The 17,957-nt window shown below is 44.1% G+C and overlaps 1 protein-coding gene across 5 annotated transcripts in view; it reads left to right on the top strand.

Annotated features, from left to right (window-relative positions):
- Window positions 1–17,957, top strand: part of STXBP1 (syntaxin binding protein 1) — a 31,251-nt gene that overhangs the window by 5,045 nt on the left and 8,249 nt on the right. For 3 of the 5 annotated variants that reach the window (XM_039327133.1, XM_039327134.1, XM_039327136.1), the window contains 11 exons: window positions 6,903–6,952; window positions 8,522–8,603; window positions 9,279–9,355; window positions 10,622–10,700; window positions 11,216–11,319; window positions 13,347–13,495; window positions 14,517–14,601; window positions 15,215–15,345; window positions 15,727–15,834; window positions 16,690–16,750; window positions 17,296–17,361. In XM_039327133.1, the coding sequence (XP_039183067.1) occupies window positions 6,903–6,952; window positions 8,522–8,603; window positions 9,279–9,355; window positions 10,622–10,700; window positions 11,216–11,319; window positions 13,347–13,495; window positions 14,517–14,601; window positions 15,215–15,345; window positions 15,727–15,834; window positions 16,690–16,750; window positions 17,296–17,361 (992 nt within the window). Of the gene's footprint in view, window positions 1–2,050; window positions 2,345–6,902; window positions 6,953–8,521; window positions 8,604–9,278; window positions 9,356–10,621; window positions 10,701–11,215; window positions 11,320–13,346; window positions 13,496–14,516; window positions 14,602–15,214; window positions 15,346–15,726; window positions 15,835–16,689; window positions 16,751–17,295; window positions 17,362–17,957 lie in introns of those variants that run through there. The other 2 variants (XM_039327135.1, XM_039327137.1) reach the window with 2 other exon arrangements.

Below are 17,957 nucleotides of genomic sequence, written 5' to 3'. Positions count from 1 at the left end.
CTCTCCATAGACAGAGTTATCCAATCTTTTCTTTCACACATTCGGCGATGGGACCTCTACAGCTTTTGGATGCAACCTCTTTTATTCTTGAATCATTCTCACTGTCAGGAAATTCCTCTTTCTTTCCGGATTGGATCTTTTTCTGACAAGCTTCCACCCGTTGCTTCTTGTCCTGCCCTCTGGCACTTTGGAGAATAAGTGGAATCTCCTCTATGTACCAGAAGGCAGTTATCATATCAGCCCTAATCCTTCTCTTCTCTTCTCTTCTCTTCTCTTCTCTTCTCTTCTCTTCTCTTCTTCCATCTTATCTTATCTGACCTGACCTGACCTTATCTTATCATCTTTTCTCCCTCTCTTTCTTCTTCTCTTCTCCTTCCTTCCCTCCCTCCTTCCCTCCCTCCTTCCTTCTCTCTTCTCCTCTCCTTCCTTCCTTCCATCGAATCTTATCTTATCTGAACTGACGTGACCTTATCATTTTTCCTCCCTCCTTCTCTTTCTTCTTCTCTTCTCCTTCCTTCCCTCCCTCCTTCCCTCCCTCCTTCCTTCTCTCTTCTCCTCTCCTTCCTTCCTTCCATCGAATCTTATCTTATCTGAACTGACGTGACCTTATCATTTTTCCTCCCTCCTTCTCTTTCTTCTTCTCTTCTCCTTCCTTCCCTCCTCTTCTCTTCTCTCCTTCCTTCCACCTAATCTAATCTTCTTATCTTATCTGACCTGACCTTATCATCTTTCCTCCCTTCCTCCCTTTCTTCTTCTCTTCTCCTTCCTTCCTTCCCTCACTCCTTCTCTCTCTTCTCTTCTCTTCCACATGCCTTAACTTGTTTTGTTTTTAAATTTACTTTCCATCTAATCTGGTGTCTCCAGGCATTTTACTGGAGCTACAGATCCCCCTGCCCCAGCCTGCCTTGCAAACTGGATGTTTTCTTATGCAGACCTCCCCTAAGGAGAAGACCAAGCATGTATGGAAGGGCTTTCCAAATACTTCACTTGAAGTCTTTCCGTTGGATCTTTTGACAGATGTTTCCGCTCACAGCCTGGACTGTTGGTTTACATTTCCTGCCTTCCCTGCTTGCAGTTTTTGCTTTTGATTTCACAGAACTCTTTTCCACCACTGTCCAAACCTTGCGGGATGCTCTTTCAAAGGGATCTGACCTTAGAAATGATCTCTGAATTACCTTTCTTGATGAAAAGTTATCATTATCTCATGCCTAGCATCAACAGAATAAACTGAATAACAGAGATAGACAGACAGAAAGACAGACAGACAGACAGACAGACAGATAGATAGATAGATAGATATAGATAGACAGATAGATAGAAAGATAGATAGATAACCTTTATTGCCATTTTTTTTTTACTGTGGGCACAATGGCAAGTTGGAAGGGACCTTGGAAATTTTTTACTCCAATCCCCTTGCTCAAGCAAAAGACCCTATGCCATTTCAGACAAATGGCTGTTCAATCTCTTCTTGAAAACCTCCAGTGATGGAGCATCCATAACTTCTGGAGGCAGGTTGTTCCATTGGTTAATTGTTAATTGTACTCCGTTTTCTATTCTATTCTATTCTATTCCATTCCATTCCATTCCATTTTCCATTTACTATCTCATTCTATTCTATTTCTATTTTCTATTCTATTCTTCTATTTCTATTTACTATCTCATTCTATCCTATCCTATCCTATCCCATCCCACTCCACTCCACTCCACTCCACTCCACTCTATTCTCTCCATTTCATATTCTATTCTATTCTATTCTGTTCTGTTCTGTTCTGTTCTGTTCTATTCTATACTATCTCATTCTATTCTTTACTATCTCATTCTATTGTATCCTATCCTTATTCTATTCTATTCTTTGCCCCCCCCCCTGCTTTCCACCTCCATCTCCGCCCTTTAACGGCGCGGGCCATCCGCAGCGGATGCTGCACGGGGCGGGGGGAGCTCTCTGATTGGCCCTCCCGTCCGTGACGTGACCTCGGCACCACCGACTCTCCTGCCTCAGCATCACAATCCGGCCACGCCCTGCGTGGACCGCCTCCCCATCCACCCGCGGGGCTTGCAGTCAGCTGAGCTGCCAGCCCCGGCGCGCAAGGACTCTTCTCCTTTTCCTCCTCCTCCTCCTCCTCCTTCTCCGCGTTATCGTTTCCAGCAAAGCGGAACAGGCGAAGCCGGGAAAGGAAGAAAGAGAGAAAGAGAGAGAGAGAGAGAGAGAGAGAGAGAGAAGGGGGAAAGGAGGGGGCGTCCCGTTGCCCCCCCCAACCAGCCCAGCCAGCCCCCACCCAAACTACAGAGGAGCAACCAGAGACCATCATGGCACCGTCTGGCTTAAAAGCGGTCGTGGGAGAAAGTAAGACGACCCCTTTTTTCCCTCCCCCCCCTTCTTTAAGATTGCATGAACCTTTTGGGGGACGGGGAACTATATCATTTCTGGGGATTTAAGGGGCCTCCCTGGGGGTGGGGGGCCCTGGTTAAAGCTTCCGTTGCAGCCCCCCCCTCTCCCTTCCAGACGTGCGAGCTGATGATCCAAAGCTTGCTATTGTTTTAAAGGGGCCCCTGCAGAAGATTTGCATTGGCGTTTTAAATGCTTTATTATTATTATGATCATTATTATTATTATTTATTTTGCGCTGGGGAAAAATCTGCCTGGATTTAACGGGGCGGGGGGGGGAGAGAAGGATGGAAAGAGAAAGCGTAGGAGGAGGCTGGTTGGGAGAAAAGGAATGGGCGAATGTGGCTGGGGAGGGAGAGAGGCTGGGCTTGTAGCAGCCATTGACTGTACCAAAAAACGAGGGGGGGGGTGCAAGGGAGAGACAGCGGATTCGAGCAAAGCCAGCCTTTTTTTCTTTTTTCCTGCGAAGCTGAATCTTGCTGCTGTGATTTCTATTTTTAATTTTCCTTGCAGGGGGGAAAGAAATGATCGGCTAGTAATATTTTGCTTCCCCCCCCCAGTCTTGTCTGCCCTGTTTTTAAACGGGAGGGGAAGAGTAGCCAGCGGAGTAGAAGGATCCATCCCCTTAGCTCGGTGAATTTCGAATGCAATGTGTATTTTATCCTTCAAGGATGAACGGGGTGTGTGTGTGTGTGTGTGTGTGTGTGTGTGTGTGTGAGAGAGAGAGAGAGAGAGAGAGAGAGAGAGAGAGAGAGAGAGAGAGAGAGAGAAATTTTGTAAGGGGGGCATCCCCGGATTTCTTCAGCTTTAGGAGACAAGGTGAATTGCTGGATGCTCAAATATATATATATATTTTTTGCAGAACGAGCATGCAGGGCTGCTGGTTTTAAAAAAAAGACCCCTGGGTTTTTATTTTTATTTTTATGTTCTCTCTCTCTCTCTCTCTCTCTCTCTCTCTCTCTCTCTCTCTCTCTCTCTCTCTCTCTCTCTCTCTCTCTCTCTCTCTCTCTCTCTCTCTCCCCCCTGTCACATTTTTCTGGCCCCCAGTTCAACAGGGGACAAAAATATCTGGTAAACAGATCGGAGTGTAAACCTTGCAGCAATTGTGCAAAACATTTGGGGGCTTTAGTAATGAAGAGGTAGCAAAGATGCAAAATATCTTTTTTTTTTTTGTCTTTTTCTCCCATCTATTCTAGCCTTTTTTTAAAAGAAAAAAAAATAGTACACTTAGGAGGAGGAAATTGCCTCTAATTCTCGGGAGGGGGGAGATACTAACTCTTAAAGCAATTCCTTTGAACAGTTTGCAGAGTCTCAATGTTCCCCCACTTCTTTCATTGTACACCCCCCCTCCAAAATTAATTTCTCTATATGCAGTGGCTCTGATTTTTTTTTTTTAAAGAAAAAATGCACACGTTCCATAAAGGCTGTTTATTGCTCCCATTTATTCTGGGATTTGGCCACTGCATTTTAAAAGCAGATCTGAGGGACGATGATGCACTGAGGTCCTTTCCCCCCACCCCTGTAAAGCCAGAATGCTGACATGCTTTTTTTTAAAAAAAAAAAAAAATCAGCAATGTGCCAGCAAAATCGGAGTGTTTTGCAAAAGGTGAGGTTGTGCAGAGGGACCATCTCATGCTTTTTATAGGCTTGCCTTAAAACCCTTTGTGAACTGTCTTCAGCAATTGCAGCTAAGCCATTTCCCCCCCTCCTAAGAGGATTGACCAGAGTGAATCCTGCATAATTGCCTTGCAGGTTGTTGGGTATATGTGTGTGTGTGTGTGTGTGCGCGCGCGCGCGCGCGCGCGCGCGCGTGCATCTTTTAGGAGATTAGAAGGAGCAAAATCCATAGGGAAGAACATGGTCGTATCCAGAGGCATCTTCCATGTTGTTGACCTGGCCTTAATGCTGCAGTCAGAGACAGTTGGGCTCAAATGGGGGGGGGGGTGCAGTGCTGAGACTTGGCAGAGATTGGAGGTGGGGCTGATGGAACGGGTGACGATGGCTGGAAAACCTCCTTACAATTCCTTAGCCTCCTTCCTCCCACTGCATCACGACTCTGGAGTCCTACACAGCCTCTCCGTGTCACTCTTAGGTGGTTTTTGTATGTTTTGTAAAATCCAAGCAGCCTGGTGAAAACCAGCTCGCCAGTCACTCAGACAGGTCCCCCTCCCACGTTCCTGCTGCAGGAGCTATGTATGGGGGAGGTGGAATTTAAAATAAAATAAAATAAAAATGAGGAATTGTTTGGCCTTACTGAAGAATCTTCTGTAAGCGAGGGGAGAAATGAAATTCTGTGGGGTCCTTGGTGCTGTCTGAGAGTGGGGGTTTTCTTGTAGATGATTCAGGACCCAACTAGGTAACATCATCAATTGCTGGAAGGGAGTGGGGTTTGCACGGGGGGGGGGAGGAGGAGGAGGACTGTGGGGACCTTGGTACTCTCTGAACTTGGTGGTTTTCTTGCAGACATTTCATTACCAAGGAACATCAGTGCTAGTCCGGATGGTTAGCTAATCCCAGGGACTAGCATTGATGATATTACCTAGCTGGGTAATGAAATGTCTACAATAAAACAACCAAGTTCAGAGAGCACCAAGGTCCATACAGTCCTCCTCCTCTTCCTCCTCCTCCTCCTCCCCACAGACCCCACTCCCTTCTAGCACTGATGATGTTACCTAGCTGGGTAATGAAACATTTGCAAGAAAACCACCCAGCTCAGAGGGCACCAAAGGCCTCATTCTTTAACCCTGAGCTGCAACTATTCTCTACTATTAATAAAATTTTGCCTTGGTGTCTAATAATTGTGGACCTCAGAATATAAATACCTTGAAAGGATGCTTTGGTTCCACACATTTCTGAAGCTAGTGCAGAATCCTGAAAGGATGCTTGTCTAGGATGCTTCCTTTCCCTCTTTCTAGAAACTAGTATTTCTCAAATCATACTTCGGTGAAGTGGTAAGCCAGGACATCAGTTAGATTTTCTGCTCCAAAAACTGGGGTTCCCTTTTCTCTCTTTCTTGAACTGTTCGCTGGCATTTTTCGGTTTGTGTGCATCAACGTGAGACTTGGATTCAAGTCAACTTGGGGGAAAATAATAATAAGCCAAACCAAACTAGCATGATGTGAGAAAGCATTTGACCAGTTACTGTGGCTACCACTTTTCATTAGAACTTTTCTCAGAAGATTAATCCATGAATGCAAGATGGAGAGTTGCTTAAAGAGGCAGTGGGTTTTATAAAATGCATACCCCTAAGCACAACTTTCTTTTCCAAACTTCAGCTAAAGATTGTTTCTTAAGGATGAGTTCTTATCCTAACAGATTCTGGTACACCTTTTCTTTTCTTTTTCAATTCACTCTTTTGTCACAGCAAAGATTTTGCCTGAATGAAGCTTTACCAGCTGTGTATCTACCTCTCACAAATGTTGTGCAGGGTCTCCTGCCTGAGCAGGGGGCTGGACTAGAAGACCTCTGATGTCCCTTCCAGCTCTAGCCTGACTGATTGAACTAATCAAGGAGAGAAGCAATCTGGAATTCAGAAGAAAGTTCCTAAGAGTGAGAACAATTAACCAGTGGAACTCCTTGCCTCCAGAAGTGGTGGGTGCTCCATCACTGGAGGCTTTTAAGAAGAGACTGGGCAGCCATTTCTCTGGAATGGTATAGGGTCTCTTGCTTGAGCAGGGGGCTGGACTAGGAGACCTCCAAGGTCCCTTCCAGCTCTATTCTGATTGGTTATTGATGCTGTCCACTTGCTGATTTATTGCTTTTTTTAAAAAAAAAATAAGTTCTCCTTTGGCCAAAGCAGTTGATGAAAAACCTCTCTCCACGGAACCGGTCCCTGATGCCCAAAAGGTTGAGGACCTCTGCTTTAGGAGATCTTTGCTTCTTCTGTTCTCCCAAGCTTCATTTACCCGTGTCATTTTCTCAAAAGGTTCTAGTCCCCTTGACCATCTTAGTTGCCCTCCTGTAAACTGAAGTGGGGCAACGATTCCTTTTAACCCAGGAACCACAATTTGGCAATCTGGGCCATGAGTGTGGCGTAGAGTAGGCCCTGCTCTCTGGAATCTATGATATTAATTTTTCCAAGCTGTGAAGAAACCTACTTGAAAGTTTGTGATGTGTGGTGACAGGAAACGCCTGCTGTATCTTCTTCCTTCTTTTGTCTGAGAAGCTGTGTGCGTGTGCAAAAAAAAAAAGTTTTTTTTTAAAGTTGCATTTTCCCATATCAAATAAAAGAGAAACTAAACCTTCAACAGTGCAATGAGAGGGACATTCTAATCTGGAAACTGAGTTTGAATAAATTTCCAGTTTTGCGATCAGACCTACGCAAACAGCAACAGGGTTGTGAATTGTGAGGAATCCGTTGCAGTCCAGGAATTGTGATCAGATTCAAGACGCTTCGTTTAGCCGCAGTCAATGCTATGATTAAACTTGCCTTTGCAATGGGTCTGGTGCCAACTCATCCTAGATTCATTCTTTTCCTAATTCCCCTATTTTGATTGATTGATTTATTTTTTGGCAGAGATTATGGCTGATGTCATCAAGAAAGTCAAAAAGAAGGGAGAATGGAAGGTGAGTTCAACATAAATAAAGGGCTTTTTCTTACTTAAACTGTTTTATTCCTGTATTCCACTGCCGTTTGAACGGGTTTCTGATTTAGCCGATTTTCTGAGTTTGCGCAACACTCAGTCAGATGCACACAAATATCACCAAAGTACTCTTCACTCAGCTTAACACCATGTGTGAATGCTGCCTCTAGATCTGAATTTTACTTGATTAAAGGGGTTGTATGAGCATGTCTAACTCAGCACCCATTTCAACCTACCACCCTAGAGGATGATTAGCTAAGTGTGATATCTACATTCAACAAATACATTATTTGAAAAACCTTCCACATATCAAGATTTGATGCAGGACTTGGCCTCCCACTGACCATAAAACCAAACCTATGATACTCAAGTTTCTAATATTTAAGGCCAAAATGTTTTGCGAACCAATTTCGGACTGTTATCAGGACAAAACAAGTTCTGTGATCCTATCTCCTCCCTTGAAGAAAAGTGGTCAATATTTCGAGTGGTTTGTTTAAGAAAACTAAGGTTTTTTTTTTTCTCCTGGAAAAAAGAAAAGTATTTAGATGCAAAAGTATCTGGATACTTATTTCGGTCCTGTCATGTGGGGAAATTTACTGGAGAAAGCCATGATGCTGGGAAGAGTGAGCGGTAAAAGGAAAACAGGCCTTCAAAGAATATGATAGCTGGACGTCTTCAAAGCTGACACTCACCAGAGCATTGAACAACTCAAAGAAGTAGGGCAAGATTGGAAGATGTGGCGAGATCTTGCCCAAAGAATCGCCAAGAGTTGGACACAACTGAAGACATATCTGAATGGATAACCACCTTCTCTTTCTCCTCCTCCTCTTTCTCTTCCTTCTCTCCTCCTCCTTGTCTATCTCCTTCTCCTCGTCTATCTACTTCTCCTTCTTGTCCTCATCTACCTTCTCCTCCATCTCCTCTTTCCCCTCCTCCCCTTCTCCTCCTTCTCTTCTTCATCCTCCTCCTTTTCCTCCTCCTCCTTGTCTGTCTCCTTTTCCTTGTCTATCAACTTCTCCTTCTTGTCCTCCTTATCTATCCTCCTTCTTCTCCTCCTTTTCCCCTTCTCCTCCTCCTCCTTCTCCTCCTTCTCCTTCTTGTCTATCTCCTTCTCCTCATCTATCTACTTCTCCTTCTTGTCCTCCTTATCTATCTTCTGCGTCTCCTTCTCCTCCTCTTTCCCCTCCTCCCCTTCTCCTCCTTCTCCTCTTCTTCGTCCTCCTCCTTCTCCTCCTCCTTGTCTATCTCCTTTTCCTTGTCTATCAACTTCTCCTTCTTGTCCTCCTTATCTATCCTCCTCCTTCTCCTCCTTTTCCCCCTCCTCTCCTTCTCCTCCTCCTTCTTCTCCTTCTCCTCCTCATCTATCTACTTCTCCTTCTTGTCATTTATCTTCTCCTCCGTCTTCTTCTCCTTCTCCATCATCTGGATCCACAGGGGTCCACTTGCTTTTCTGAGCCAGTGGGGGCAGAGGGTCTTCTCTCAGTTAGGTTTAATGCCTAGAGCCAGTTCAGACCCTTGGGAGTGACATCTCCCTTCGCTGTGTCTTTCACAGGTGCTGGTGGTGGACCAGCTGAGCATGCGTATGCTGTCCTCCTGCTGTAAAATGACAGATATCATGACGGAGGGGATAACAAGTAAGTAGAACCTTTGGGTTGTGCTCACGCAACACACTTCGGGTCCCCAAGCCCGTGCCTTCTTTTTGTACGACCTGCAGCGTTTATTTAGAACGAACCTCTGGAGCAAATGTTTGGGTGCTCTTTTTTCTCACTACTCCTTGCTGAAATCCTCAAAGGGTTAGGGTTCCTTCGGTCTCCGGGAAGCTAAGAACAGAAAGCCAGCTTGGGGGGGGGGGTAGGAGATCACCTTCAAACGGAATAGATTTCCAGATCTGAACGGAAATTAAAGCTCCTGAACCCCACAACTTTTCTTCTTTTTAAAAAAAATAACAAAGCAAAACAAGACAAAAGGGGGGGGGGAAATGTGCCATAAACAACAGCAAGGACAAACATATGCATAAATCCCCCCTCCCCCCGGTTAAATACTGATAAATATACTTCAACATTAATAGTTTCCCCCTCTTGGGGGACACAGGTCTACAGTGTATAATCTTTTACAGCTCTCTTTGACCTCCCATCTATCTACAGTTAACAGCCAAACCCAACAGCAGCGCTGAACTTCAAGGCCCTTGGTTAACAATCTTTTACTGTGTTTCACACCCAGAAAGTCCACAAAGGCTTCTAATCTGTGGCTTCCTTCTGCTTCCCTCCTGTTCTTTTTCTCCCATGCAATCTCTGCTCGCCTCTATCCAGTTGTGGAAGACATCAATAAACGCCGAGAGCCACTGCCCAGCCTGGAGGCTGTGTATCTCATCACTCCATCTGAAAAGGTGAGTTTTCCCCTGAACGTTGTTTCGTGTTAATGGGAGAGCATCTTAGCATGATAATAGACTTGCGACTTGGAGGTCTTCCAGTCCAGCCCCTGGCTCAAATAGGAGACCTTGGACCACCCCAGCCCTATCTGATTCACTAAGAGAATTACAACAGAGTTGGAAGGGACCTTGGGGGTCTTCCAGTCCAGCCCCCTGCTCAAGCAGGAGACCCTAGACCAGGGGTAGGCAACTTTGGCTCTTTTAGGACTCGTGGACTTCAACTCCCAGAATTCCTGAGCCAGCCAGGCTGAGGGGAAAGGGAGAGGTTTCCAAGCTGAGCCATGCTGGCTCAGGAATTCTGGGAGTTGAAGTCATAAAAGAGCCAAGGTTGCCTACCCCTGCGCCTAGACCATCCTGGACAAATGGCTATTTAATCTCTTCTTGAAAACCTCCAGTGATAGAGCATCCACCACTTCTGGAGGCAAGCCCTTCCACTGCATTAAACATCTTACTGCAGCCCACCTGACTGGCATTTGATACACCCTCCCTATTTTTTCTCTTTCCACTGGTTTTTATGACCCAAAGTGCTTTTTCAAAAGGCAACCGGATTTTCTTTGTTGCTGTTTTTTTCTTTGAGAACATTTCACTTCTTATCCCAAGAAGCTTCTGAAGAAGTCATCAAAATGGGAGCAATCAGAACTGAAGAAGCTTCTTGAAGGAGAAGCTATCTTTTTAAAAGCCTCCAATGATGGAGTACCCACAATTTTTGGAGAGAAGCCATTCCACTGGTTGATTGTCCTCACTGTTAGGAAATTTCTCCTTAGTTGTAGGTTGCTTCTCTCCTTGATTAGTTTCCATCCATTGCTTCTTGGTCCACTCTCAGTGCTCTAGAGAATAGGTTGTCTCCCTCTTTTTTGTAACAGCCCCATAAATATTGAAAGGCTGCTATCATGTCACCCCAGCCCTTCGTAGACTCGACGTACCCAGTTCCTGCAACTATTCCTTGTATGTTTGTATATTGTACATCTTCAACAATTTTGGTGGGGCACTGGGGCTATCCAAGGAAAGACAGTAAACCACAGGAACAAGTGAAGTTGTCTTATCTGGAAATCTAACAGTCCTTATTATGGACAATTATTTCTACTATTTCTATCGTATTCCCGTGTCCACTGTAAAAACCTTTTTTGCTCCAGCTCCTATTTTTACTTTTGTAACACCGAAAATTAATTCAGGCTGACATTCTTGATAAGAAGTAGACTGAATCCACTTCATCTTCTTTCTCAGTCAGTGGAGTCCCTTATTGCTGATTTCAAGGAACCCCCAAACGCCAAATACCGAGCTGCACATGTCTTCTTCACGGACTGTAAGTATAGAGTAAACTGGGGTTCCCCCTCTGTGTTGTAAGATTTTTGAAGTTCCACATCATTTTCAGGATCTGCCTTAGGGGCCACACATCAAACTGGGGTTCGTCTGCAATGGAAGCAGCTGCATTCATGAGATCCTAGCCACATTCAACTAACTCTGTTTCTAGGTTCCCACAAGCCACTTATAGATTTCTATAACACACAAAGTCAGTAAATGAATTCCAAAGTAAGGCTAATCCAAGTCAAAAGGAGCACTTCATGCAAAATCCTAGATGGTGCGAAAGCAGCCACTGAGCAATCCAGGGTCTTGTGTTGGAAGATCCTGAACTGAATTGTGGATTGATCTAGCTGAGTTTCAAAACCTGCTCACCCAATGCTTGAACCCTAATCTCTTCTGGAACCATTCTTCTTGCTATCCTTGCAGTGGGTGGGATAATATGCAGCTTTCTAGTTTGGGGCAAATTAACCAGTTAGTTTGTGTTGTTTAAACTTGTGGTTGCTGTCTTTTTCCCAGCTTGCCCAGATTCCTTATTCAATGAACTGGTCAAATCCCGGGCAGCAAAAGTCATCAAGACCCTGACGGAGATCAACATTGCTTTCCTGCCGTATGAGTCCCAGGTAAACTGTTGACTGAGCTAGAAGTGAAGATAGACTGTTTAGATATAACTACATTTATTTCAGTTCATTCTGTTTCTCCTCTGGGCTGTCACTGCTCTGTTTCATCAATGGAATCTTTCCTTGGAAATTCTCCAAAGTTTTAGAGAAAATGACTTGATATTCTTCAGATGCCTTCAGAAGTTGTGGGTGCTCCATCACTGGATGTTTTTAAGAAGAGAATGGACAACCACTTGTCTGAAATGGTATAGGGACTCCTGCTTGAGCAGGGGGTTGGACTAGAAGACCTCCAAGGTCCCTTCCAACTTTGTTGTTCTGTTTGGGGCTTCATTACTTACTGCAAAAGCCGTCATCCCAAACACTGGGAGAAGAGCAAAACTTCTACCCATGCACCAAGAAATATTCCATTCACCAGTTAGCCAGCTAAAATTGCACCATTTGCAATAGGATCACAATAGAATCACCCCGAACTGCTTTAGTACTCTTGCTGTCATTCTATGCTCCCTTTTTTAGGGTTCTCTGCCTTGCAGAGTAAATCTTGGAAAAGGGATCAGCAGGCATCTACAAATACACCAAAACGGAGCTCAATTGTTTTATGGAAAGCAAAAATAAATAGTCTGGATTTGGATAGCCATTTTGGTTGCTGTGTTTTTCTGAGGAGTTTGTGCTTGCCACCACTTGCCTACAGAAAAAGCAGAAGATGACAGATTTGTGCAACTTCCCCCCTCCCCCCCCCAGACACCAAGGAAGTCCATCTCTTCTTTACTCTCCTCTGAGGCTCATTTGCTTTGATCGCTGAGCTTTTGTGATGGGCGTAGTGCCCTTCTTTCCATGCACACCCGTGCCTCTGTTCACCTCCTATTTGCTTCCCCACACTTGTTTTTCTTTGACGGTCGATTGTTCTTCCAAGCTACTGCCCAGATGTGCCAGCCTTGCCTCTCTTTCCATCTCCTCTTTCGTTAGAGCAAAATGGGGGAAGTGAAAAGCAGGAGAGGGAAAAAAAAAAAACCAGATGGCAGATGGTAAAGCAGCATTGTAAATACACGGCAGATTGTTTTTTTTTTTTTCCCCTATCTGCAAGCACCGCGCTTACAGTGCATTGCTACTGGGAGTGAATGATGGATATATATATATAAACATACTGGACCTTTTATATACCCGGGGTAGAGAACATAGTATCCTGGAGCTGGAAGGGACCTTAGAGGTCTTCTAGTCCAACCCCCTGTTCCAGGCAGGAGACCTTATATCATCCTGGTTAAATGATTGTCCAGTCTATTTTTGAAAACCTCCAGCAATGGAGCACTCACAACTCCTGGAGGCAAAGCTGTTTCACTGATTAATCGTTCTCACAGTCAGGAAATTCCTTCTTATTTCTCGGCTGGTTCTCTCCTTGGGGGCTATGGAGAATAGATCAAGCCCCTCTTATTTATGAGACCCCCCTCAAGAACTGGAAGACAGCTGTCCTGTCCCCCTCCGACCCAATCCGTCTCTTCGATAAGCTAGGCATAGCTAGCTCCTTCAACCATTCATCATACGATTGATAGCATCTTCCCTTCTATTTTTACTAGAGTTTTAACATTTGCATAACATAAAAGGTATGTGTAAAAGCTCTGGTACTCAGTGCTGTAAACGGGGGCATATGGTGCATTCCAACATGCCCAGGACACCTTAATGTGACGATCGACATTAGACATCAAACAGACTTCCCCTTGCATTTTTAGATAGCTGATTTTTTTCTCTTCCTTAGGTGAGTGAGCAAAACATAGGGAAGTATTGAAATTAAAGACACCTCAGCTCCTTTTCTTTTTTCACTCTTGGGGTGCCTACTATACAGTGGTGAGATTCAGCCAGTTTGCACCAGTTCAGCAGAACCGGTAGCTAATTTTTTGTTGCCCAGGCCCAGAAGGGACTTCCGGAAGTGGCATCCACGCAGAGAACCGGTTGCTCACCTATTTGAATCCCACCACTGCTACTACAGGTTTACTCCCTGGATTCCTTTTCTTCTTTTATCCTTGTGATGCCTATTACAGGTTTACTCCCTGGATTCGGCGGACTCCTTCCAGAGCTTTTACAGCCCTCACAAGGCTCAGATGAAGAATCCAATTCTGGAACGCTTGGCTGAACAGATTGCGACTCTTTGCGCCACTCTGAAGGAATACCCAGCTGTCCGATACCGAGGGTGAGTAAGTGGAGTTTCTGGAGGACTCCTTCAAAGAACTCACCATGAACCTCTCGTGATTTTAATTTAAAACCAGAGCAGTAGGTGCCCCATACTTAAGGAAGCCTCCTGTAACTGGAGGTTATCTTCATCACGAAAGAGACATCTGTCAAGAGCTGGATGGACAGAAGCTTCTGGAAGCCCAGCTGCAGAAGCTCAGTACTGGGCGATCCTGGCAATCTCCTAATACCCTTCTTAAGGAGGCTTCAAAGGATTTGCAAGTTCTATGCTTCTATTCCAAGGGTGTCAAGAACCCTGTGGACTTCAACTCCCAGACTTCCCCAGCCAGTCTTGAAACTAAGAAACTAAGCCATGCTAGCTGGGGGGGGGGATTCTGGGAGTTGGTCACAGGTCTTAAAGGGGCTGAAGTTGGAGACCCCCTGGTTTATACAATTCTAGTGAAAGACCTCAGGAAGGGATGCCCCTTGGGGGCTTCTGAAAATGATGAAGTGAGGTCATTGAAGGACACTATGGAAGGTTGAAAAGGAACCTAACAAAGCATCAACAAAACGTCCAACATCTTCCAAAGCTTGTTACCCATGTTTCCCTGAAAAATAAGACCAGGTTTTATATTAATTTTTGCTCCAAGGGATGCATTAGGGCTTGTTTTCCAGTTAGGGCTTATATTTGGGGAAAATACAGTATTAAATGCATCTGCCTGGTTGACAATCTTAACTCGGGCTTATTTTTTGGGGTAGGACTTATATTACAAGCATCTTGAAAAAAAATCACGCTAGGGTTTATTTTCCAACTGGGCCTTCTTTACGGGGAAACACGGTATTAACAAAGTCATTGGGAAAACATCCCTCAAAGGTATTCTAAAAAAATTACTATAGCAGCCCAGGAGAGTGGAAGGGAGGTGGTGCGTGTTGTATGGCAATGAAAAGAGAAGACAGTGTTATCACCAGCATCATCAAGGGTCCCCATCAAATGAAATCAGCCCTGGTTTTGAAAGAACTATTATGTTGTCCTCTTTTGGTAGGGACTACAAGGACAATGCTATGCTGGCTCAGCTGATCCAGGACAAATTGGATGCATACAAAGCAGATGACCCAACCATGGGAGAGGTGAGCAGATCCTTGTAGTTAAAGAATAGAATAGAATAGAATAGAATAGAATAGAATAGAATAGAATAGAATAGAATAGAATTCAGAATGAATAGAATAGAATAGAATTCAGAATGAATAGAATAGAATAGAATAGAAAATGGAATGGAATGGAATGGAATGGATTCATAGACTTAATAATAATTTTCCCAGCCAAACCGCCAATGTCTTATCTAATTCATATCAAAAAGTTCACTTTGTTATGGGAACCATCTGCTTCAAATCCGCACCTGGTTCTGGTGCCCTTGACAAGGCTTCAGGCTCCCACATTCTTCAGCTAAATCGGTTTCATTTCTCCATTTAACCTACTTGAAAGTAACATCCCCTCCCCTTAATCTAAAGGCAAGATGAAACACAGGCACGTAGCTGCCGAAGTTTCACCCTTGACACATTGCTTAGCATTATTTTTCATTACTTTTATACTAGGCACTCTTTAAACAAAGTATGTCTGTCAGACCAAAATCAACATCTCGGCATCTGTGTTGATTGATGATTGAGAGGAATGTTCTCCCACTTGATGGAAAAACAGGTTGGATACCTCTAATGGCATCTTGGTTTGTTTCCCCCAATCCAGGGTCCAGACAAAGCTCGTTCTCAACTTATCATTCTAGATCGTGGCTTTGACCCCAGTTCTCCAGTGTTGCATGAACTCACGTTCCAAGCCATGAGTTACGATTTGCTACCCATTGAAAATGATGTCTACAAGTAAGGTTCTCTTGTTTACTTCCTGTACTATTTGTGAGGTGTGTGGGGCAACATATGACATGGAGGACACCCCCTTGTGAACAGTGTGTGTTCTTAGATTGGAATAGACTAGACTAAAATGATCTTGGTAGATTTGTCCTTGAGCATATTGTAGAAATCCGGCCGTAGTTATCCTAGATTGTGCAAACCAAGATATCTATTGATTCCTAATGTACTCTCTTAAAAAATTGGATCACTATGATTCCTACGTGCAGAAAGGACTTGGATTCAGTGAAGTTTGACGTCCCTGTGATTCAAAACTGTGTCCATCTTAGTTTTCCCTCAAACCCAGAAACTTGTAGATTTGTGGGGTGAAGCCACTGATTCCTTTGAAATTCCCAGGTATGAGACAAGTGGAATTGGAGAGGCCCGGGTCAAAGAGGTCCTGCTGGATGAAGATGATGACCTCTGGATCACCTTGCGCCACAAGCACATTGCTGAGGTGTCCCAGTAAGTATTCTTCTTTTGCACGATGGCGCATGGAAGGCTCTATGCTGCTCATGTGAGTTCTAATGACCTTTTGTCAGAAATAATTGGGGATGGGGAGAAAGAGCAGGTCAAAATAAAGACCTTCTTGAGTGGGCTTTGACTCCTGCAAGTTTCATGGAGGCATCATTTCACTTTATAATGCCTTGGTAAGAGTAGAATAGAATAGAATAAGAATAGAATAGAGTAGAATAGAATAGAATAAGAATAGAATAGAGTAGAATAGAATAGAATAAGAATAGAATAAGAATAGAATAGAATAGAATAGAATAGAATAGAATAGAATAGAATAGAATAGAATAAGAATAGAATAAGAATACTAGAATAGAATAATACTAGAATAGAATAATAATACTAGAATAGAATAGAATAATAATACTAGAATAGAATAATAATAAAATAGAATAGACTAATACTAGAATAGAATAATAATAGTAGAATAGAATAAAATAATAATAGTAGAAGAATAATAATAGTAGTAGAATAGAATAGAATAAGGAATAGACTAGACTAGACTAGAATAGAATAAGAGAGTTGGAAGGGACCTTGGAGGTCTTCTAGACCAACCCCCTGCTCAGCCTGTAAATATAATATAACCAATGCCCATTGTATCAGTTTTCAGATTGTTCATCTCTACCCTAGCTGCAGTCCTCTTTCAAACGTTGCTTCGATTCAGATTGTACCAAGCAATCCAAATCAAAGAACTGTCCCCATTTAGCCAATTCAAGCATTCGAGTACGCGGCATCGATTCAGCCAGCGGCTCGCTTGGATTGCCACCCCTGCACGTAATTTATTCGTTTATTTGTTTCTTGTTCCAGAGAAGTCACCCGATCCCTGAAGGATTTTTCTTCCAGCAAAAGGATGAATACCGGTGACAAGGTAAGACGTGGATCCGAAGTAGAATTTAGAAGGTTTCAAGGCTATGATCCCTTTGAACTGAAGTAGATGAAAGTCAAGCTTAAAATACTTCGTCTTTGTGGTAGCAGAGAAGATCTTTGAAGGGAAACAGTCGGAGGGGAGGGAAGAAGGGAATATTCCGGAACTGAGTTGATTGGCTGTCATTTCATCTTTTTTGTGGGAGCATTGTAGTATACAGGTAATCCTCGACTTATGACGGCAATTGAGCCCAACTTTTCCATTGCTAAGCAAGACAGTCGTTGAGTGAGTTAAATGAGAATAATGGAATTGTGAAGGTTTGCAGATAGAGCAAGAGAGAATTCAACAAATGCCTGGTTTCCCCCCCTCCTTCCCCCCTAATTTCCCTCTCCTGGATTCTGAGGACCATCAGCTCAATCCTTCCCACAGGCACAATTTGGACTTGATCTCTCTTTCAATAAGGCCGTAGCGCTGGATCCTGGTGAGTTCCGTAATCTAGAATCCAAGAGCTTGGCTGAGGACCAGCCCTCTCTTTCCTGCCTTTTCAGACCACCTTGAGGGACCTTTCCCAGATGCTGAAGAAGATGCCCCAGTATCAGAAAGAACTCAGCAAGGTATGTCCCTTTGCTACTGGCTTAAAAGTTAAACCATCCAGCCTGCTATAGTAGAGGAGTGGGGGCCTTCAAGGCAAGGCTGAATGACATATTGCAGAATCCTAGTTAAGAATTGTGGGAATGGTGGCTGGGCTCATTGGCTGCTGAAATATGGATGGAGAGAGAGCTAAGTTAAGGAGGAGGACTGTGGGGTCCTTGGTGCCCTCTGAGCTTGGGTGTTTTCTTGCAGACGTTTCATTACCCAAACTAGGTAACATCATCAGTGCTAGAAGGAGTGGGGTTTGCAGGGAGGAGGAGGAGGAAGAAAAGTTCTGTAAGATCCTTAGTGCTCTCTGAACTTGGTGATTTTCTTGCAGACATTTCATGACCAAACTAGGGAATATCATCAGTGCTAGAAGGGTGTGGGGTTTGTGGAGAGGAGGAGGAGGAGGAGGAGGACTGTGCGGTCCTTAGTGCTCTCTGAGCTTTGTGGTTTTCTTGCCAACGTTTTATGACCCAGATAGGTAACATCATCAGTGTTAGAAGGGAATGGGGTCTGTGGAGAGGAGGAGGAGGAGGAGGAGGGGGAGGAGAAGGACTGTGGGGTCCTTGGTGTT

This window comes from Crotalus tigris, unplaced genomic scaffold, assembly GCF_016545835.1.
Source record: "Crotalus tigris isolate CLP2741 ecotype Arizona unplaced genomic scaffold, ASM1654583v1 scf7180000024350.909852, whole genome shotgun sequence".
Taxonomy (NCBI): Eukaryota; Metazoa; Chordata; class Lepidosauria; order Squamata; family Viperidae; genus Crotalus; species Crotalus tigris.
Note: the sequence above shows the minus strand (reverse complement) of the source record. Positions and strands in the feature narration are given on the sequence as shown.